Source organism: Vigna unguiculata, chromosome 8 (genome assembly GCF_004118075.2).
Source record: "Vigna unguiculata cultivar IT97K-499-35 chromosome 8, ASM411807v1, whole genome shotgun sequence".
Taxonomy (NCBI): domain Eukaryota; kingdom Viridiplantae; phylum Streptophyta; class Magnoliopsida; order Fabales; family Fabaceae; genus Vigna; species Vigna unguiculata.
Window position 1 is genome coordinate 1279902 of NC_040286.1, and position 22427 is coordinate 1302328.

The window sequence follows — 22427 nt, forward strand, 5'->3', positions numbered from 1 at the left end:
AGATGGACTAATTCCAAATTTCACTTAAACTTGAGGGACCAAACACATATTTAACCCTATTAAAAATTGTATAATCTATAATTCCTTCTTTTTATCCATTTATAATTTTATCTTTTAAATACTTTTTTAAATTAAAATAATTATTTTATCAAATATTATTTTTTAAGCAATTGTTTATTTAAATTTAACTGTTTTTTATTTGATATTTTTTTAAATTTGATTAAATTTTAATTAAAAAATTATCTACAAAATAAATAAAATTATTTACAATAAAATTATTTATATTTATTTTTATAATAATAATAATAATAATAATCCTATCACTTTTTATTATAAAAAAATACAAATGGACGTATTTTGACCGGTAATAATAATTTATAACAATATACGAAAAGAATTTTTTTTGTGTCTACATTTTAAAATATCAATTTTATCTTTTAAAATATAATTATTTATTAAATTTTTGAAAATTGATCGTTATTTTTTCTTATATCTATTTATCAACGGTTATTTTTCTCGTCTTTTCTTATATATTTTACTTTATTTTAATAAATATAGTTTTATTTTATATATTTTTAAAAATGCATACAGTTGTGTATGCTAATAATAATAAATAAAATTACATGTTATTATAACGGTCAATTTGAAGTTAGGGTTCTTAAAATTTTATGCAAATTATCTTAAGGAAAAAATCTTTGTAAAGAAAGCATTAATTAACAAAAAGGATTGCATAATAATCTCTTCATAGTTTTGACTATTTTTAGGATATGTATAAACATGACGTGTATCCATGTAATGTCTTCAAAAATCTACAAAATGGATAAACATTAAGTAAGTAATGACGTTAAATAAAAGTCAAATGATATAAATTTGAAACTAAAAACATTTCTTATAATTTAAAATAGAAAAATATCAAATAGAAAGAAAAACAAGAAATTAAAAACATATTTAATAATACTTATCATATGCAAAAGATGAAAATTCAAAAGATGAAAATCAGAAGCAGCACGTTGAGAAAACATTGTCTTTGTTTCTTTCTTGTTATGTCGATCTTTAATGGGTGTTTGATTATAAAACACGTGGTGTCATGTCATATCTAATTTTCCTCTTATGCAGGTGTGTGTTGGATTGAAGAAAGAGGTGTTGACATTAAGAAGTAACAGCAGAAAACAGAGAAAGAAAAAATGAGTTTGAGAGAGGAAAATGAAGAGGGAAGGGATCTCAAGAAGCCATTTCTTCACACAGGAAGTTGGTATCGTATGAGTGGGAGACAATCCAGTGTGTTTGGTTCCACACAGGCAATTCGTGATTCCTCCATCTCAGTCATTGCTTGTGTTCTAATCGTTGCTTTGGGTCCTCTTCAGTTTGGTTTCACTGTAAGAATCTATTTTTCTTGCAAAATCAATGGCATAAGCAAAAGGGTAACTCCAAAAACATGATCTTCATCGTTTTCTCACAGGCTGGTTACACTTCGCCGACCCAAGCTGCTATCATCACTGATCTCGGCCTTTCTGTTTCTGAGGTATGATGCATCAATGAGAACTTGAGAATTGATCAAGTGTTGAATTGTTTGATTATGGTTCCTTGTTTTTGTTTTTCACAACTTCATGTGTTTGTTGGGCAGTTTTCTTTGTTTGGTTCTTTGTCCAATGTCGGTGCCATGGTTGGAGCAATAGCTAGTGGTCAGATTGCGGAGTATATAGGGCGAAAAGGGGTACCCTTTTATTTAGTTTCTCCTTTTTTTCTTGTGTAAAAGTGTGAGCTTTTGCTTTAATTTCAGTTTCTTGTCTGAAATTGCAGTCTTTGATGATTGCATCCATTCCGAATATTATTGGTTGGCTCGCTATCTCTTTTGCAAATGTAAGCTTGAATCGTTGTAATATTTTATTTACCTAGAATCACATTAGTTGCATTTCGATGTGAATCGAAAAACGCAATTGTTCAGGAAATAAATTGGTCTTGAGCTTGAGCTTGACATGTTCTTCATTTTCAGGATTCTTCTTTTCTTTATATGGGAAGATTGTTGGAAGGGTTTGGAGTAGGAATAATATCTTACACGGTAATTGTGAAATGTTTTTCATTATGCTAATGTGGGATTAAGTTATATATGGAAAAATTATTGAGTGTTCAAACTTCAAATTCACAGGTTCCGGTGTATATAGCTGAGATATCACCTCCAAACTTGAGGGGTGGTTTGGTTTCAGTTCATCAGGTTGGTTGATGTGATATAATGAAAGATAGTTAACATTTCTTAGATTAGTGATCCTTATTGTTTCTTTTCTGCATAGCTATCTGTCACGCTTGGAATTATGCTGGCGTATCTGCTGGGGATTTTTGTTGAGTGGAGAATCCTTGCAATTTTAGGTAATACCCTCTTGTTATCAGATGTCATAAATAAAACTAAGTTGGGAGATTTTGTGAAGTTGAATTAGATCCTCTACTCAAATTTTAAGTTGGATTCAGATTGTATCCTATGATTATTATTGGGCCAACACATAATTTCTATGCTCTAGATGTGTATTACTTGGCTTGAATGGATTTTGGTACTAGGCAAATGCATTTGCCCATGTTGTGTTAGAGGAGATCGAGTCCAGATTCTCTACTGGGTTTTTTAGTGTTATTCTCTCTTGAACATTAAGAATACACCGATGCTGGTATATTATAATTCTTTTCAATATATTTTCAAACATCAACATAAGTGTTAATTAGTATATTTTGAAGGCACAGTAGAGAGCTAGCACCAAAAATCTAAAATCTAAATTCATGTTTGAGATTCCCAAATTGACTAGAGATATGATCAATGTAATCCTTGTGATAAAGTTTGAGTAGTTCTCATCTTAGAAGAAAGTTTTGTGAAGTTGAATTACATCTTAAACCCAAATTCTAAGGTCATTCAATTCAGGTTTGATTTTATCACAATCAGGACATGCCTTATATTTAGTCTAAGCTTGGAGTGTTGGGAACTTTTAAACCCCATTCACTGTTTCAGATCAACTGAAGAAAGACATTGTTTAAGCATAAATAACACACTACTGACTTGTATGTTCTGCAGGAAACTCAAACTAAGCTCCTCTATGTTCTTACTTTTGCAGGAATTTTACCATGTACATTGTTGATACCTGGCCTATTTTTCATTCCTGAATCTCCTAGATGGCTGGTAAGCTTTGCGAATCTGTATTCATTAGTGTCGTTGATACGGCTGTTGAACAATATTTGAATTGAACCAAATTAACACTGAACTGAATCAAATTGTATGAAAGAACTGAACTGTTTAAAAAAACTGTATTGAATTGTCATAAAAAATTAGCTTAGCAAAAAAACAATTTAGAGTAGTTAAATTTTGTCCAGTTCACTCAAACTGTAATACAGTTCAATTCAATTCATTTAAACCAGTACACAACGTAGTTCAGTTCTCTCTAACCACTTTTAAAAATTAGTTTAGTTTTATAATAATTTAGTTTAATTCATGCATTTGGTCTTTCCCCTAGTCATTAAATTTGCCTTGATAGTAATCAAATTTGTGTTGATAGTTTCTCAAAGTGTGGTTGCTTTACTGAATTTAGGCAAAAATGGGAATGACAGAAGAATTTGAAACTTCCTTGCAAGTACTCCGAGGCTTTGATACTGATATTTCTGCTGAAGTGAATGAAATTAAGGTAATAAGCATTCATCAGTTTTATTCCAATGTATAACCCTCATGATTCTTACATTTTTATTGCCATTTAATGTATCCTAAAATTAACAATTTATGTGGAATCATGTTATTCAGAGGGCTGTTGCTTCAAGCAACAGAAGAACAACAATTCGATTTGCAGATCTCAAACAAAGAAGATATTGGCTTCCTTTAATGGTATTTCAAAAATCCATCTTCCTTATGGAGTTGAGTTGCATAACAAATTAGCATTGACCATTAGAGTCTAACCATTTTTTACTTACTCATCTTGCAGATTGGCATTGGACTACTTATGTTGCAACAGCTTTCTGGAATTAATGGTGTTCTTTTTTATTCCAGTACCATCTTTCGAAGTGCTGGTATGCTATGCTGATTTCTTATACTAGTCAGAAGTACTGTATCAGGAGTAATATGAGGGAACCGTGACTTTCAATAACACTCCTTTTCTGTTCAAAACCATGAACTGAAATTATTGAAGTGATGAATTCAAATGTTTGAAAAGTATTTAATGAAGCCTACAATTGTTCAATTGGTATGACAATGAATAATCACCTTAATGATCAGAACTTTCTTTTATGGGATGGGGTCATGACAAAAACTTGTTTCTCATGATTATTTCTTGCAATATTCTCATGCAATTACATATAAAATTATCCTTTATTCTCATCATTTCAACACACATTAAACAGGAATTAGTTCGAGCGATGCAGCAACACTTGGAGTTGGTGCAGTTCAGGTTCAGCTGAAATGAACTTTTTAATATCCTTTATCCAGTATTCTCAATTCATTGCTTGATAAATATTTAAATGTTGCCCAGGTTCTTGCCACTAGTTTAACCTTGTGGTTGGCCGATAAATCTGGACGCCGGCTTCTTCTTATTGTGAGTCTAAACTTTTCTATCATGTTTAGTTAATCTGACTATCTGTTTGGAGGATTAGAATAAAAATGGTCAAATTTTCCATTGCATTGCAGGTCTCTGCATCTGGAATGACTTTTAGTCTCTTGCTTGTTGCAATCTCATTCTATGTAAAGGTAATACTATTTTTATTTGTTGCTAGGTAAATATCATGAACTGTTTTATTAAACGTATGTACTTGTCTGAAATTTGCCACCTCTTATTTATATTTTTTCTGATATTTTCTCCCAGGCTATTGTATCAGAAACTTCTTCCTTGTATGGGATATTGAGCACAACGTCAGTGGTTGGAGTTATGGTATGTGGAAACATGTAAACTCATTATTCAAATAATGTTTTTGACTGCTTGTTATCTGAGTATTGAGTTTCAAACTTCCAATTGTTTCAGGCCATGGTTATTGCATTCTCTCTGGGAATGGGAGCTATGCCATGGATTATAATGTCTGAGGTACATTTCTGTGGTTTTATGATTAGGAATAATGAAGTTAGAATATCTGAAAACCTGAAAACAATACACCCTTTTGGTACCAAAAAACAGTAAACTAACATTTTTGGATTGCATGGATAAAGCTGTTTTGATTATTTAATTTCTTCTTGTGATCAACATTATACTTCTGAAATGGAGAATTGCACGATTGCATTTGCTTGTAACACAAATTGTTGAAATAAAATTAGTAGTGTTCTTTATTACTGATTGCATTTAAAGTCACTGTCAAAGTTAATTTGTTCAATGTATCATATCACAGATTCTTCCATTAAACATCAAAGGCTTAGCAGGGAGTGTTGCAACACTTGCCAACTGGTTAATTTCTTGGCTGGTTACACTAACAGCTAATATGCTCTTGGATTGGAGTTCTGGAGGTTTGTTTGTATACATTGCCTACATTTTCCTCTGAACATTTTTGTCATTTGTTAACCTGAAACCACCTTTGTTCTTCACAGGTACATTCACCATATATGCATTAGTATGTGCCTTAACTGTAGGATTTGTTACCATTTGGGTCCCTGAGACCAAGGGAAGATCCATTGAAGAAATCCAATTGTCTTTCAGATGAAGTTTCTCCTCAAGCAGTTTTCTTTCCACTTCTACACAAGTTGATTTCAGAGTTTGTAAGGTATCTGACATTATCATGTGGTTCATGTATTATTCATTAGATTCCATCCCTTGAAATTGGGAATCCTCCGGCAAGTTCTTGAAGGTTTTTGTGTGGATTGGCTCCTTCCTTAGACATTCACTTAGACTAGTTCATCCCGTAATTGTTACTTATTAATTAATTCATTATCTTATTTTGGTTTGTGGAAAATGTAAGCCAAATTTGTATTACTATTTATGCCCCCTTTGCAAATTGTGTTGCTATTGATTATAAATGTCAACTTATTTGAAGTTTCAGTTCAATTTATTTGGTATTGTGTTGCTAAAGGAATTGGTTATTGTTTTTAAAAATGGGGCTTCAGACATTAGTGTAGCTACAGTTCTAGTGAAACTCAAAACCTGACAGATTATAAGCAGAGAAATTGTTAATTGTAGTATTTACATGGATTTTCATGCAATACATACACACACACACATACATATATATATATATATATATATATATATATATATATATATATATATATGTATATATAAAATGAAAAAAGGAATCTTTTCAGTACTTTCTTGTGTCATAACTAGTTTTGGGTGGTTGTGGCAAGTGAAAAAGGAAAATGCTGTATGGACCATCCAAGCCATGGTATTCCACAAGTACAATTTGGTAGGATGGAGATACAAGAAAGGAAAAGAATGAAATTCTACATGTACAATTTGGTAAGATAGAGATAGCAAGAAAGGAAGAGAATGGGAGAAAAATAGAAACGTACACTCTCTTTGGTAGAACAGAGACAGCAAGAATAGAAAAGAAATAGGAAGAATGTATAAATTTGTGTGTTCTATACATGATAAATAAATAACAAAAAGTTGTGGTTTTTATTACGTTGGAACCTCACTTTTCTTTTTCATTGCTCCATGTTGCCTTCACACTCTAGCACATACAATACTAATTTTGATGCTCCACTGATCAAGCAACCAATATTCTTTTTGTAATCGATACAATTTATTAGAAATAAATAAAACTTGTTAAAAAAATAGAAAAATCTCCAATGAAACATGTTAAAAAAAGAAATGTTTGGATGTATATTTTTTTATTCATGATTGTGGCAAGAACAATCAGAACGTGTATGTCCTTCATTTATGGGTGCCGCAAGTAAAAAAATAAAACAAGTGGGCTTAGAGAATGGGTTTGGTATACAATTGTTTCAAGAATCAACAGGATCGAAAAGGAAAGAAGACGTTACAGTGGTTAAATGTGATTGGGATGTGTGTTTACATTGCTTTCAGCTACAGAGTTCACGTGAAATGTACGTCACAGTTGCTTAATGCGTAATCAGAGAGACGAGAACTAGAAATGCGAGTTGCAACAACTTTTAAAGGACATGCACTAAGGTCTCAGCAACGTACCCTCAAACCAGGATCACCACGTCCTTCTCACAACGTAAATCAAATCCTCATTTCCAATGACTATGCTTCTTTTCACTCAATATTCCATTGGTATGCCAAAATGCTAGTTCCTATAGCTTTTGGGGCAGTGCATGCCCCATTTGGGTGCTAAAAATTACTTCGAAGTTTGAATAAACTATGTAGATAGAGAACAACGAAATTTTTTGTGTACTTCATCAAAGCAATGATCAAGCACTTTGTTTAGTTTACAAAAAATACTCTTATATAATGGAGGCTTGTGTAACATATAACTATACTGCTACTGTGATTTAAGCACTTGAATATTTGGTGTGGCAAAGATAAACTGATTTGGCCAAACTGTTCCAGCAAATTGCAGAGGAAAGTGCAATATTAACAACTAAGGAAAGAAAATTCTAAAGAAATAAGCAAAGATATTACCAGCATTGCTGCACATTTTTAGGATCGGAAAACCCTTCAAGAAACCAGGTATGAGACTTTTTTAGAAGATTACAATGCAGTTGCAGATTATACCCAGCGAGAAGCACGACATTTAAAGGCTAGGAATTTAAAAAATATATATATATATATATATATATATATATATATATATATATATATATATATATGTATTTCTCTAGATATAAAGAGCATCAACAAGAATAAAAAAAATTCAGGTATTCCCATATCATAATTACTCCAGATACATGAATTTGACCAAATGGAAATCCACAATCATCAAACACAAAAGAGGCAGTGAAATACACTATGAAATCTACAACATAGATAGATAGTGGATCTGGAAACTAGTGAAGGGTACCCTGAATTCAATTGTAACAACCAGAGTATGTAACTGAACTATGTGAGAATTTCCACAGGATACTTATCGATGCAATCTTCCCATGGTCCATTAGGAGAAGGCTTAATATTTCTCAGTGCCTGCCAAACAGCACTGTTACATTTGAAACCACTTCCAAATGCAATTTGCCAAACCCTGTTGCCCTTCTTCACCCTCCCTTTGGCTTCAATGTAAGACAGTTCATACCAAATGGAGCTAGAGGAAGTGTTCCCAAACCGGTGCAGGGTCATCCTAGAAGCCTCCACATGCTCAGGACGCAGCTGCAGGTTCTTCTCCAGCTCATCAATCACAGCCCTGCCTCCAGCATGTATGCAAAAGTGATCAAAAGCAAGCTTGAAATCCGGTATGTAAGGCTTCACATCAGCTTTGAATAACTTCTTCATCAGCAAAGTCACAAAAAACAGAAGCTGCTCACTGATTGGCAGCACCAAAGGACCAAGTGTGGTGATGTTGGTTTTCAGTGCTCCACCAGCAATCGCCATCAAATCCTTTGACAAAGAAACTCCAGTCTTGCCAGCATCATCCTGCTCCTGGTAAACGCACCGGAACGCCTTGTCATCAGCACCGCGATGAGTCCTCACAACATGGACAAGCCGGTACTTGGCCCGCCTCCGATCGGCCGGCTTGTTCGACAGCAGCAGGGCGGAGCAGCCGACCCGGAAGAGGCAATTGGGGATGAGCATGGACTTCTTGTTCCCAAAGTACCAATTCTGAGTAATGTTCTCGGTGCTAACAACCACGGCATAAGTGTTCCTATGAACCTGCAAAAGGTCCTTTGCAAGATCAACCGCAATAACCCCAGCACTGCACCCCATCCCTCCCAAATTAAAGCTCCTAATGTTCCCTCTCAATTTGTACTTGTTAACAATCATGGCGGAGAGCGAGGGCGTAGGGTTAAACAAGCTACAATTCACAATAAGAATACCAATATCCTTAGGCTTAAGGCTGGTGTTTTGGAAGAGATTATCCAAGGCACCAAACATGACTTGTTCCGCCTCCGCTCTGGCCGCAGCCATGGACGGCTGCGGCGGAATAGAGTGCATGGCCTCGGGGACGTAGGTCTCCTCCCCGAGCCCAGAGCGTTCGAGGATCTTGCGCTGGAAATCCAGGGACGACTCCTCGAAGTCTCCCGTGAGGCGGGAGTGGTCCATGAAACTCCGGAAGGGGGCTTTGAGGTGGTCGGCGGGGCGGAAGCAGGCGGAGTCTAGAAGATAGACGGCGCGTGGGCGCGTGACGGCGTAAAGCGTGAGGCCGAAGACGAGGACGCCGGAGCAGGTGAGGATGGTGAGGAGGTTGTACTGGAGGTGGAGCCAGAGGTGGTGGAGGTCGGTGGTCTGGGAGACCTGGATTAGCGTGACGAGGATCAAAGGAACTAGAAATAGGGTTAAGAGGTTGGAGATCAAGTAGTGGTAACCTAATTTCACGTACTTGAGATTCACGCTCTGAAGGAAATCTGGGAGCGCCATTCGGCTCTGCTGCTGGATCTGAACTCCCACTGCGGAGCCGCCGACGGCTCCTCCTCCTCCTCCTCCTCCTCCGGTGGTCATCGGAATGTGAATGTGGATGCGGCGTGAGTGAATGAAGGAAGGAAGGAATGAAGAAACGTTGGTTTGTTGTGTTTGTTATATATATGGATAGTGTGGTGAGAGTCCAAAGAGGGTTACGTTGTAATGTTATGCGTTGGGAAGGTTCGGAGTTTGGAGTGTTGGGAAAACGGTTATTTCAGTGTTCCGTACACTGAGCACCAACACCTGGGACTGGGACTCAACACAAGGAGAGAGCAACCAATGTGCACCTCTGCTGCTGCTCAACGCAAATCATCTCTCTTCTTTCTCACACCTCTTTAAATAAAAGACAAAACTTTCATACATTATTATTCTATGTCCCGTCTATTTTCTTTCATATTTCAATCTGCATATTATAACGTTCATCCATTTAGACAAATCATAAATAAGGGTTTTAAGGATAGTCCTTAAAAAAAATCCTCAATTTTATTTTTAATTTATTGTTATTTTGGCAAATTCATATTATATTTGGAGTTAAAATTTTATGGTCCATGATTATTGGTCCCTTCTGAAAATATTTCTCTCCTACGGAAGATGGATGTTATTTGTGTAAAAAGAACAAAAAAATGTCAGAGACACATTTTTAACACTCATTAATATTGATTTATGATAAATCCAGAAAATGCAGAAATGTTGGGCTTAGAGACTGGTTGGTTGGTAGCTGGCATTAACATGTGAATAGACAGGCTTTTTGCTAAGAAAGTAAACTCCTCATTTTATCCCTTCAAGAAATTCACTTTGATCAATTATTTGAATCGAGTAAGCAAATAAGTTGTTTTCCTGTGACCTAATTTTTATAAATTTAATTAATCATGTGCAATCAGCATCTGTTAAAGTTAACATGCAAAAATAACATTATTCTAAATTAGTTCATTACCAGAATTGTATAATCAATAATAGATTAAACAATCAATTTAATAGGTTAAAACAAAGCAAGTTTCAAATTTTGTATGTCATAGACAAGGATACTACAGTCAACTTGTCTATATACTTAACATTTTATCAAATTAAGTTGCATAACTACTAAAACATTTTTTTACTCTATTTCTAATTTAACCATGCCAATTAACTAAACATTCACAGATTTTTTTTTTCTTTTTTTTTTACTTTTCCGTTTTCCGATTTCTCACCACAAATAATATGTAGACTAATTAATGATCAAGACAGAGACAAACTGATTAGTATATCATAGGAACTCAACCGAGCCAACCCTGATATATTTAAATCAGTGGTCAAAAAATGTGCATGATAATTAATGACCGAGTCAAATACAACCTGATTATTATGTCATAGGAACTCCACTGCGCCAACCCTGATTTTTATTATTGAAAAAAAAAATGGTGATGATAAATAAACACTTCATTTTCCAATACACACTCACAAAAATTAATGATATGACATTTTTTGTTTTAACATATAAAATAGATGAAGATGAATCAAATATAAAAGTAGAATACTTTTTTATTTAAGTATTAGATGGTGTAGGAAAATTGAGGAGCGTAGACGTAAACTTAAACAAGCGGAAAAATATAAAAAAGAAAATACAAGATTCCTACCATTTCAAAATCCATAGTTTTGAAATTGAAAGCATTGGATGGGATGATTGGAGGGCGTTAAACCCTGACCAGCAGAAATGGTTGATTCAAATCAAAACGCCACACGAGAAAAAATAATCTTTTGATTAAAGTTGACAAATTGATTTTTTCAATCCATGGGATGACAAGTTATCAACGTTACGTCATTCATGTCATTTTCAATAAGTATTATCGAATCAATGCATCCACCACATTTTTTTTGGGGATGTCATTTTTCTACTGAAAAATGGTATTTGCACATTCGTTTAGGTTCTTAAATTAAAACCCTCAGAGGCTAGATTTATCTGAACTACTCAAAACATTTATGAAAAATTAATTAAAATAATTAAGTTGTAAGTTTTGTCCCTTCAATTTCTAATATTCTACTCTCTTTTTTTTTCTATTTTTAAATTATTGTAATACACCCTCCTCAACTTTGCATGTGCTTATTTATATTGATTGAATCACATCTAATCAGGACTTTCATAAATATAATCGGGATTCAATAGAAGCAGAATAACAAAAATAAAACATGTGCAAAATTGATACTATATTAAATTTCACATCAGATAAACAATAATAATAACGAAATTCTTATCGTTGATCACGCTTTAAATTTGATAGGGACTAAAAATAAATGTGACCGACTAAGTAAGAATGCAAGGATATTTTACAAGTGCAGGAAATGAAATACAGGTCACCTCATTAAATTACGTTGGATTCCTGACAACGAACAAGCCATGCTTTACAAGTCAGTCCAGGGGAAAGCCAACAACTGGCGGCAATGTTAGCAATACCTTCATAATTCAAATGCATAAAAAAACGATGTAAAATGATTAAAAAGGGACCGTGATTAATAAACAGAACCCAAACTCAAAGATTTGGGTTATTTACATGCCGTCAGTGGATCTTTAAATACAAGTTATTCTTGAATTTTCTATAATTAAATCATGCTTTGCATTTTCACAGTCAATGACAAAAGATAAGGGACTAACGACTTCGCAGCCAAAAGTGTCCAGGAAGAAAAACATCACAGCATATACGTCACCCTTAATTTCAGAATGAAATTTTCAACCACCCGGGACACCATGCTTTCACTATGTATTGAATCTGAATAAATTCAATGTCAGCATGCGATTATTATTCTAAGAAAACAATGCATAGTCATCATACAGACATATGTTGCTGATAAAAGATGGTCCAATCGATTAACTTGGATCAGAACCCAATAAAAGTTCAGACATAGCTGCCACACAGTACATCCCAGCTTACAAATAACCAACACCAGAAAAGACATGTATAAGTTTAGAAAAAATGTTCCGATCAAAGGTTAAGATTCACAGTTTAAGCTATTACTTAGCCCCTGAAAAGTAAGCTACAGAACCTCCTTCAACAGTTTTTCGGTCAGACTTTTGGGGAGTCCCATCACACTGTCGGTTGTTCCCACCTGCAAATATACAATCATTTAGGATTCATTTACAGCCGATAGGAACTAGAAAGTAAAATGCCAGCAATTGTGTCCAACAGGAAATCAGCTAGCCACATCAACAGCCAGCATTAGACTTCCCCGTGCCATCAGCAGTAGTATACATATACCAATTAACTTAAACTGCTAATTTAGGTAAACGTGGAAATTTTCACCAAGATTTGAGGATAATCAGCATGCAAATTCATCCGTGCAGTCAATCCCAGCTAGTGGGAAAAGTATTGGTTGTTGTCATTGTCCTAGTTTTGCTTTAGTTTGAGAAGTAAGGAAATCCTAAACAAAACTAGATATGGTCTACAGATTTCTAAATCGGTTTTCTAGCTTTTGGTCAAGTCCAAACACAAATCTCTAACCACAGAAACATAAGTGAATTACAGATTCTCTTTTCATGACAACGAATGAATAGTTCTAAGTGGTGAACATTGAATAATGGAATGCTGCCACTTCATACTGAAGAACAGCTAAACGTAACTAATAGACCAGACCAGATATACGATGGCATTATCTATAAACTAAACTATTAGCGTGAGACAGGGACATGAGTCCGACTTGTCCTTGTCCTTGTCCCCCAAGATCAACGCAGCATGTCCACCAATCTATAGCTATTATTAAGATGCATTGATATTCCTAAGTATGAAAGAGGAGTCAACCAACCACTTCTTTGACAAATGGCAATATTGAAGGATGCTCTATTATCAGCCCACCAGCAACATTGAGAGTAATTCCCTCGTCAACCTAAACACGAAGAATAAGGATTAAAGGCAGATTAGCTACTCAGCAACAGAATATAGCTCCGCACTGAAGCACTGTCCGTATAAGAAACATCCACAAAAAGAAACAAATTGCAAGAAACAATACATACCAGCTTCTCAATGGTTTCATCAGGTATTTCATTGAAATATATCTGTAAAACATCACAAGACAAAATCATTTTACACAATAAACAGTAGAGAATGCACACTCATGTAGCCATGAACATCACTAAGCCAAGAAACAAAAAAAATGAAGGTTCAGGTCCAAGTTTGAAAAAAACAGGTTCCTCACTGGTATTGATAAAAGGTCAGAATAATCAAGAATAATAATACAAGTTTAGAACCACTTTTGAGTTTTGATGTCACTGTTTTACCAGAGAATGGAGGAAACTTTTTACCTAATAATTAGCATAGATGAGAGTAAAGATCATTGAGTAAGAATTCCCTTATTGTTTGTTGGACATTTATAGGTATCACATTCGATTTTGGACTTTTGTCAGACAAAACAGGAGACCGACTAAAATAATAATCATCAAGAAAACCAAAGGTAGGGAAGAAATATACCTCCACACGATCTGAATCTCCTTTTCTAAATCCTGTTTTGAGGTTAGTAACTAGTACAGATCCCACAGTTGCAGCATGCCTTCCAGAATAATCTAAAATTGTACAAAAGTCCAGTAGATATATATGTTTAGAAGTTCATAATCACAGGAGAGGTAAGAGAGAAAACTATTTATTAGTTGAAATAAGGTAGGACTATATAACATTAAGCAGACCTTTCAAGAATTGTCGAGCTTCTTCTTTGCTTGTTGGCTTTTCCCTAATCACACCTTCGTACACCACCACCTCCAAATCACATTTGACAATGAATGTAAGATAAAAGCAAACTTGGACTCAGAAGAAAAGAAACTTGACAGTTTCTGCTACAAACTAGTCTAGTCACCGTAAGGCCATTTATTTGAGGTAACAAGCACAAACTTGCCAATTTGAGCATTAGAGAGTGGAAGTCATTTAGGCTTTCTTAATACAAGGAATCAAATTGTTTGGACTGGACATATTTTAGAGTATCAATAAACATTAAACACTAGAACAGTCCATGAACCAAAAAGAAAAACTTTATTATTAACAACCACAAGAAGCATGGGAGAGAAGGAGGAAATTGTTTAGAAAGAAGCACTGTTATAGCATTACTGAATTTTTATGAAATTCACCCGCATTTTTTTTTCTCAACCATGTTTCTTATGCATGGTGATATTTTGAAGATTTACAATAGTAAACTAGAAACGAAATAATAAGAAGAATATAATGTATACTTGGTCGGAGGTAATTAATAATGTTGGCTCCGCATCCTTTAAGTAGTCATCAACAGGGAGCCTTTGCAAGATGGCTTCTGCCTAAGGAAAAGATGAGAGCAACTAATATAAGCGCCTGAGTATCAGCTGCATAACTATAAGAGAACAGTAGCACTAATAATTAAATGACCTAACCAGGTAACAACTTCAAACAGAGGATGACAAACTGAAACCATGATATCACTTTTTTTAAAAAATAGGAACGACTGACATTATTGTCAAAACTATGAGCACCATGATACCCAACAAATTACTCTTATTAGGTATTGCTCATGCTTTATTTATAAGAAGAGGAGTAATCAATAATACAAACACATCTTCCACAAAAATAGAAGCACGTGGAATCAGAACCCAAATATTAACGATAAAGAGCATAAAACCTCCACTTTTGTATTCAATTTTAACATTCCAATATTTGTTATAGTGTTAGAAAGATAGTTGCTCAATGATACTATGAAGAGTTTGGTAGTTCCCTCGAATAGTCAGATAAGAACTGAAAACAAGAAGGAAGAAGATAAAAACTGAAGTTTCTATGGCAATTTCACTAGGACAGCATTCGGCCTGTACTTATGGAAATGGGCAAGTTTTGTATTTTGTGATTTCTTCCTAAGAATGATCGAAGAAGCCGGATCTGTAATCTACAAACTGGAGTACACTTCATCCTTAACAAACTGTATATCCTCAATAAATGGCCCAGGTGACATAGAACCTAATAACCACCAACACTTAACTAGGGGGAACGCAACATACTGTGTCGGCTGCAATTAAAATAGTTGGTTCAACAACCCTCTCTTGATTACTGGTAGATTGCAGTTTGGATATAATGGCATTGGCCTGATACATATAATTCACATTCATAATCAGAGAACAATTGATCTTAAAACACAGTCTTCCACAAAGAAAAGGCACCAAGACAATTCACTACAGAAAGCAGTTATAGGATATCTTTCTAAGGTGTCTCTACTCTCAAGAAAAATTAGAGCTCAAGAGTAAACCACCATCTCGGTCCCAGAACAAGGTTGTCATATTTGAGGAGGTTTACGTACACTCACGAAGATTCTGTACAGTCGACTCATGGAATTGACTTGTAAACTCTTAAGAGTTTGTGTGACAAAAAAATAATATTACAAAACCTATTAATGACATATAGGCTTAACAAATACAACAACAATTCAACATTTCAACATCACAAGAAAGCAATATAGCAAGTCAAAAAATAAAATGTAACAGTACATTAATACTAAATAAGATCAAATTAAAAAATTTACCAAACTATGTATAAATTAATGAAAACACAAGTTATTAAAGTGAAAACACCTTTAAAATGAAGAAAATTCAAATCATTTAAGTTAATATTCTCACATATGTCATATTTTTTTAAAGATGAACTAATACAATTGACAAATTGCACCTCCAAGGAGTTATAGAAATTTGGTAGTTCCAGGAACTAATATGATTTTGTTATTGTCTCCAAGCCCAAAATGGTGGTCTACTCCGGTTATTTTAAAGAATCATTACTCATATTTAGAATATTTTTTTAAAAATAATAATAAAAATACGCAGTTATTTATTTAGAATAAGATGAACCGAAAATACAAAACAAGCACAATCCAACCTTGGCTTCAGCGAGAGCCATAACCAACTCTTCTGGAGTTTCCTTTCGGATGCTCTTCTCATCAATATCCGCAGTCTACACGAAACAGACACCGAATATTAGAGCTAAACCTGAAAGCACGATGAAACAAACATGAACGAACCATTAGTGTGAATTGGTATCCCATTTCGGACAATATCTTGCGGCGTGCGACGGAAGATGAACCCAATATAATCTGCAATTAACCATTAGCGCGAGTTAATTAACAAGGAAAATGAGTGATTAGTGAAGAAACAATGTAAGTGGAGAAAAATTGAAGTGAAACCCTAGGTTGAACGCAAAGAGTACCTTGTAGGAAGAAGTGGAAGCTTCCATCGCAACCTCTCCGATGGAATCAAATGGATGGCGGGAAATTATGCAAAATGGATTCGAATTACACAAACACGCTAACCAAATTCAAATTCTATTTGGGATTTCTAAACGCAAATTACAACTTTCTTTTTTCCTGTGCCCGTTTCTTTTTTCTACGGTATGTAAGTGTATTATTCTTTATGATAATTTATAATAAAGCTTGATTAAGTTTTATTTTAATTAATTAAACATTTTTAATTGACTTCTAAACAAAATTTATTGATTACTTTATATTTTTATATTTTAAATTAAATATTGACTTTTTTTTTGTCATTGAATTATTATATTCCATCTTATATTTATTTGTTTACATGTATTAATAAGTTTGATATTATGTGATTAATGATATTAATATTTATATGAATGATGACTTACTTTCGTTTAAAATGTGTTGAATAATAGTTATGTTAATCCAGTCAATTGAAAAGTAAAAAAAAAATGTTTAGTATTCACTTTGAAAAAAAAATTAATATTTGAATTGAATTTATGAGAGATTTCAAATTTAATTAAGTTTGATTAATTAATCTCTTTCTATTTATATTTTTAGAATCGATCATCATTGTTTCCTGTGATTAAATTGAAGAGCTTGTAATAGACATTTTAGAATAGAAACGTGAATGTTTAATTATTTTGTTTTTTCTGGTTGATAAAAATTGAAATAAATGAATTAATTATTTGATGTTGGTGTTACAGTGAATAAAATCCCTGCACAAGTCTTTTTTGCCAATCTAGGACCACAATGTTGTGATATTTCCCTTTAACTTTCATTCAATGTTTCATTAAATGTTCACACACAGAAAAAGTAAGATAACAATGTGAGAATTTCTTTTACCTTTATCAAAGGAAACATGTGTCATCAAAATCTAAATATTATTATGCTGATTTTGCCTTGCTTAAATTGGTTTCATAAAAAATATAATCAAAAAGATGTTATTTTCAAATAGATAATGACATGTTTATATGTAAATAAAAATATAACAACCTTCTTATAAAATTTATATTATTAAGATAATTTGGGATTTATTTGACAATTTTTAGCTATTGTAACAATCCAAATTTCTTAAATCATAAGGTATTTATGATAATAATAATAATAATAATAATTGGAGATAAATTAATTCATCTCACATTTCTTAAATCTTAATAAAATTGTTTTTCAAAATACATTATAAAATATAAACTTAATACAATATTAAAAATAAAAAAATAAAAAGTTAAACGAATTCTTTAATACATTCCTGTACTAATCCTTCGATCTTCTGTTTCAGCTCGTGTTACTATCACTCTCACCTTAATGTGTTAACACATAGGATATATTAAACCCTTTCTAAATAAAATGGAAACTGAATTGAAGACAAATATAATTCAATAAATAACATTGAATTAACCCTATAAATATTGAGATCAAAATATTAACTAAGTCTAAATTTATCTATGATTCATTTGTTATCCAGATATTTTAGTTAGTAAAACTTAATAATATTTCATATATTAAATTAACAACGAACTCTAAAATCTTCGAACTTATATCACAACTTGTTTAATCCATTACTCCCTTTTAAAGAGGAATTTGTGAAATCTAGGAAATAGAAGACGAAGCAACCAACAAAGTCCAAAATGGGATCAATTTCCATTTGGAAGAGTCTAGACACCCTTTGCGCGGGAGAGATTGTAGCCTCAGGTCTCCAACAAGAAAGTTGGAACAATTGTTGAAGAAAGTAACAAAAAGTCCAAAAAAAAAAAACATAAAGTGACATGATCATCTTTTAAACTTTTTAATCTCAATGTCACGGAAGACACTATGGTAAATATTTTAAAAAAGATTAAATATGTTTTTTGTCCATCAACTTTCGGTGAAAATTAAAATTAGTCTATTTTTCAAATTTTGATTAAATTTAGTTTGTTTTGATTTAGAAATACGTGAATTTAGTTATTTTAATCAAATTATGTTAATTTTATTTGACGTTTTAAACGTGTTTGGTGGTAACATTAAAGCGAATAAATGTCAAACAATATAAATAACTTAAATGCTATCACAAAACATGTTTGAAATGTTAAATAAATTTAACAAAATTTGATTAAAAAACTAAATTCACGCATTTTTATATATAAACAACTAAATTAGTTTGAAAAAGAGATTAATTTCAATTTTAAGTAAAAGTTAAAGATACAAAACATATTTAACTCTTTTAAATAAAATAAAAAAAACCTGAGGAATTTCTTTTAAGACTAACATTAAATTAACTCCACATATATTAGGACACTAAAATGTTGATTAAGCCTAAATATTTCTTTCAACATGAAAACTAAATTATTGATAATCACAATTTTTTATACTTAAAAGGGAAAATCAACATGGTTGCATTTTACCTCCGCAACTTTCAAAATTAATTTATTTTAATTTTTTTGTTAAAACAATATATTCTATGGAAATCATGAAAGATAAAATTTTACCATAAATAAAGTTTTGAATAGTTTGTATATTAAATTATAGGAAAATACGTAATATATATTTCACTATATAAATGGAATTTATTTTAAAAGGAGTGTTCACGAGCTTCTAGAAATATTTCTTCATCTCATGAAACATCAAATTTATATATTTTCAAAATCTTAATACTTAGTAAAAACTATTTAATCACTCTCTTTATTTGAATGTAATTGCTTTTAATACACTACTAAATATTTAAATTAATATTTTATTATACTATATAGATATATATTAAAAAACTAAATATGAATTTTAAAACAAATAATTTAAATGAACAGGGCATTTAGATAATTCATGTTTCGGGGTAGGGACCAAGAGCCTACTAAAAGAACCTCTTCAACTTGCGCTATCCTTCTCCACACCATTAACTTCAGCGAAATCCACTCCTTAGCTCGATCGGCTGGGATGACGATCGGGGTACCTGTCTAAAGTACTCCGATGCTTAAGTCAGTAAAGGACCGATCGGTGTATCAATATATCTGCTGTAATAAATGTGAAATTAAGATCCTCACCAACATACCTTTGGGCCCTATTTATAGTTTTCTGTGTGGGCCTGTGATTAGGGTTCCTTAATCACGGCCCAATGATCCTTTAATCAAGATTATTGACTCGTTTAACGTTAATTAACTCGATTGACTGACCGTCTGATCGTGTGACCGATGGCCGCTTGGCTGGGTTAGTTATATTGTTTTTAATAAGTGAACCATTCATGTACGTCTGGCCGACCGACAGACATATGCGAAGGGCTACACAAGTGTAGAGATTGATCAACCGAGGGTTGGTTCATTGATTGTCGTGTTATGGTTAGGTGCTGCACGTACGTGTCCGATCGACCGGTGTGCCATCGAGGGTCCGTGTCGCTCGACCAGGTGTTACCGATGGACCGGTGGGCCTGAACATGGTTGGCTCGTGACTTATTTCTTTAACCGTTTGACCGATGGTCTTATAGTTTAACAATGCTACGTGGCTAGTTGACAGAGCCGATTCTCCGGTGGTCCTGCAATTTATTCGTGAGGTCGTTCGACCGTTCGACCAATAGCCTTTCATGTACTAGTTTTTCAACTTTGGCCGATGGGCCTAAAAATTAGATTTGGCCGATTGACCGATGAGACATATAGTACAGTTCAAAATGTAGTTATACATACATCATAAGTGATACATGAATCACCTTTTGAAAACCTAATCAACCTTTACAAGTTCTTTCTTATCTTTATATATATATATATATATATATATATATATATATATATATATATATATATATATATATATACTTATAACATTTATATTTTTTTTTCACTTACTTGATATGATTTATCATTGGACAATAATATTTTGACTAAATTTTGACAACTTTCTCTTACAATATTATGTGTCATTTTTTAAGTGTTTTTATAATATTAAAAATGAAAAAATAGAAAAATAAAAAACCACTTAAGAAATACCATCTAAAATTGTAAGAAAAAATTGTCAAAATTTAATAATAAAAAATATTTTCCTTTACCATTTGAGATGTTTTACACTAAAATATGAGTGATTAAAGTTGTGAGAGTAATCATACTGCAGAATGTAAGGTGCACTGTTGTTGCATCAGCATTTTGAAAGTAGCGTATTTTTTGACTCAGACAACCTTTTCATGCGGTTCCAAACCTTCCTGACACTAATGATGAATCCAAGTTATGGTCGGTGGATAGAGTTAGAAACTTGCATGTAACACCATTTTTTAATAAGCACTTTCTTCTTTCTTAAACTCATCTTTAAGCACTTTTTCATCTCTCACTTCGTTTCAGTTTTGAAAGTCCTTTCCATCATTATTATCTTCATCCAAAAGAGAAATTACTAAAAGAACTTCACACAAACTACAGGTCCATGAACATACATGCTTTACCTTCAAAAGCTTAACTTGATTGCTTTTACATTTAAAGTCACAGATACATGACATTCATAGAAAAAATAAAAAAAACTACAAAGTTACACTTGATTTTGTTATCATGGAACCAAAGTAGGTTCATCACTGCATGCAGTTTAATCTTCACTTAGCTTGATTGGTTGGTAATGAGAATATATATATATATCCTTCTTACACCTTCACCTGAGGCTTAGGACTTTCATCCTGAATGAGAATGAAAACACAGAATTAGACTCAACCCACATTAGTTAACAAAGAAAATTTTTCTATATTGGAAAATGTTCTGCAGAAAAGTCATTCTCATCTCATATGACTTAAAATCAAGTATAAGTGTAGTATACGAACTACATCGATCAAAAAATAAGACAAATTTACAATATAAGTAGGTGCATATCTTACCTTAAAAACTTTAAAAACTTTAAGAACGTTTACTTTTAAACCATTTCTGTTAGTCATGTAAAAGAATGTCTTGATTGCTTAAGAGGTAAAGATATTAATAAACCAGACACCAATTTCTACTGATATAAAGATGTAAGACTTTTAAGTGGTGTGAAACAAACAAGGAAAGCAAACATCAATGGTGAAACAAAATTTATATGCAAGAGGTTGTTGAATGAGGTTTGATTATAACCTTTGTTCTTCGTTGATGTAACTGTAACCTCTGATGGTGCCTGCTTCTGATGCAGCAGCAGCAACTTTTCTGTAATTGGGCAAGGGTACACGACCTTCCTCAATCTGCTTCAAATCATCAACAAGCATCTCATAGTGCCTTTTCACTTCTTCCACTGTTTTTCCTCCCACTGCTCTGGCCAAGTTCTGCCACCTATCTGGGGTGTCCTTGTCGTAGATGGCCAAAGCATTCTCAAACTTCTTGTTCTGCTTTGTTGTCCAAACTGAGCTTGAGGCCATTGTTGTCACAAGTTATAGCAATGATAACAATCAAAAGACAAATAATGGTAATGAAAGTTCAATGTTGTTGTGGCAAAAGCTTTGAGGATGAGGAAACTCTCATTGGTGATACCCTTTATATACTGGTGGATGATGAAAGTGTGTGTGAGTTGTAGGTTCTGTACTTTATGCTAGCTGTTGCTTTCTACCAACTAGTGTTTTCAAAATTTTCACTTGACCATGCTAATCTCAGTTAATTCCTTTCATTTGTGTATATGCATGAAAAAGTCTTTAATGCAAAAAAAGGTGTTTACTTTAGTGATTTCTATGTCTGTTTAAGGAATAATCTTCAAGTAGTCTCTGCAGAAACCAGAAATAAATACCTTTTCATTTATTGGCTTAATGGTAAGACAAGTTGTGCAAAATCATTTTTTACCAACACTAATTTCATTCAAAAATCACTT

The 22427-nt window shown here is 33.1% G+C and overlaps 4 protein-coding genes across 6 annotated transcripts; 1 reads left to right on the forward strand and 3 right to left on the reverse strand.

Moving 5' to 3' along the window:
- Positions 1 to 976: 976 nt before the first annotated feature.
- LOC114195595 (sugar transporter ERD6-like 6) lies at positions 977 to 5984 on the forward strand. The gene is made up of 18 exons (XM_028086113.1): positions 977 to 1376; positions 1460 to 1522; positions 1625 to 1714; positions 1801 to 1860; positions 1994 to 2059; positions 2147 to 2212; positions 2289 to 2364; positions 3093 to 3157; positions 3564 to 3656; positions 3770 to 3850; positions 3948 to 4032; positions 4363 to 4409; positions 4491 to 4553; positions 4646 to 4705; positions 4821 to 4886; positions 4977 to 5036; positions 5335 to 5449; positions 5531 to 5984. Exons 1-18 carry the CDS (start codon positions 1185 to 1187, stop codon positions 5641 to 5643), a joined length of 1461 nt encoding a protein of 486 aa, XP_027941914.1. The 5' UTR covers positions 977 to 1184; the 3' UTR covers positions 5644 to 5984.
- Positions 5985 to 7741: 1757 nt separating this feature from the next.
- On the reverse strand, positions 7742 to 9829 carry LOC114193995 (3-ketoacyl-CoA synthase 4). Its single transcript, XM_028084011.1, has one exon. It carries the CDS (start codon positions 9486 to 9488, stop codon positions 7941 to 7943), a length of 1548 nt encoding a protein of 515 aa, XP_027939812.1. The 5' UTR covers positions 9489 to 9829; the 3' UTR covers positions 7742 to 7940.
- Positions 9830 to 12147: 2318 nt separating this feature from the next.
- LOC114193996 (maf-like protein DDB_G0281937) lies at positions 12148 to 16802 on the reverse strand. Of its 3 annotated transcripts, XM_028084014.1 has the most exons (10): positions 16613 to 16802; positions 16428 to 16499; positions 16286 to 16360; positions 15421 to 15504; positions 14632 to 14712; positions 14095 to 14164; positions 13883 to 13974; positions 13429 to 13470; positions 13221 to 13301; positions 12148 to 12527 (listed from the first exon to the last, which is right to left on the reverse strand). In XM_028084014.1, exons 1-10 carry the CDS (start codon positions 16637 to 16639, stop codon positions 12456 to 12458), a joined length of 696 nt encoding a protein of 231 aa, XP_027939815.1. In that variant the 5' UTR covers positions 16640 to 16802; the 3' UTR covers positions 12148 to 12455. The 3 variants fall into 3 exon arrangements, with proteins under 3 accessions (XP_027939815.1, XP_027939814.1, XP_027939813.1); XM_028084013.1 differs by lacking the exon at positions 15421 to 15504; XM_028084012.1 differs by lacking the exon at positions 14632 to 14712.
- Positions 16803 to 21015: 4213 nt separating this feature from the next.
- LOC114195485 (protein RADIALIS-like 3) lies at positions 21016 to 22086 on the reverse strand. Its single transcript, XM_028085973.1, has 2 exons — positions 21707 to 22086; positions 21016 to 21279 (listed from the first exon to the last, which is right to left on the reverse strand). Exons 1-2 carry the CDS (start codon positions 21982 to 21984, stop codon positions 21255 to 21257), a joined length of 303 nt encoding a protein of 100 aa, XP_027941774.1. The 5' UTR covers positions 21985 to 22086; the 3' UTR covers positions 21016 to 21254.
- Between the last annotated feature and the right edge of the window lie 341 nt (positions 22087 to 22427).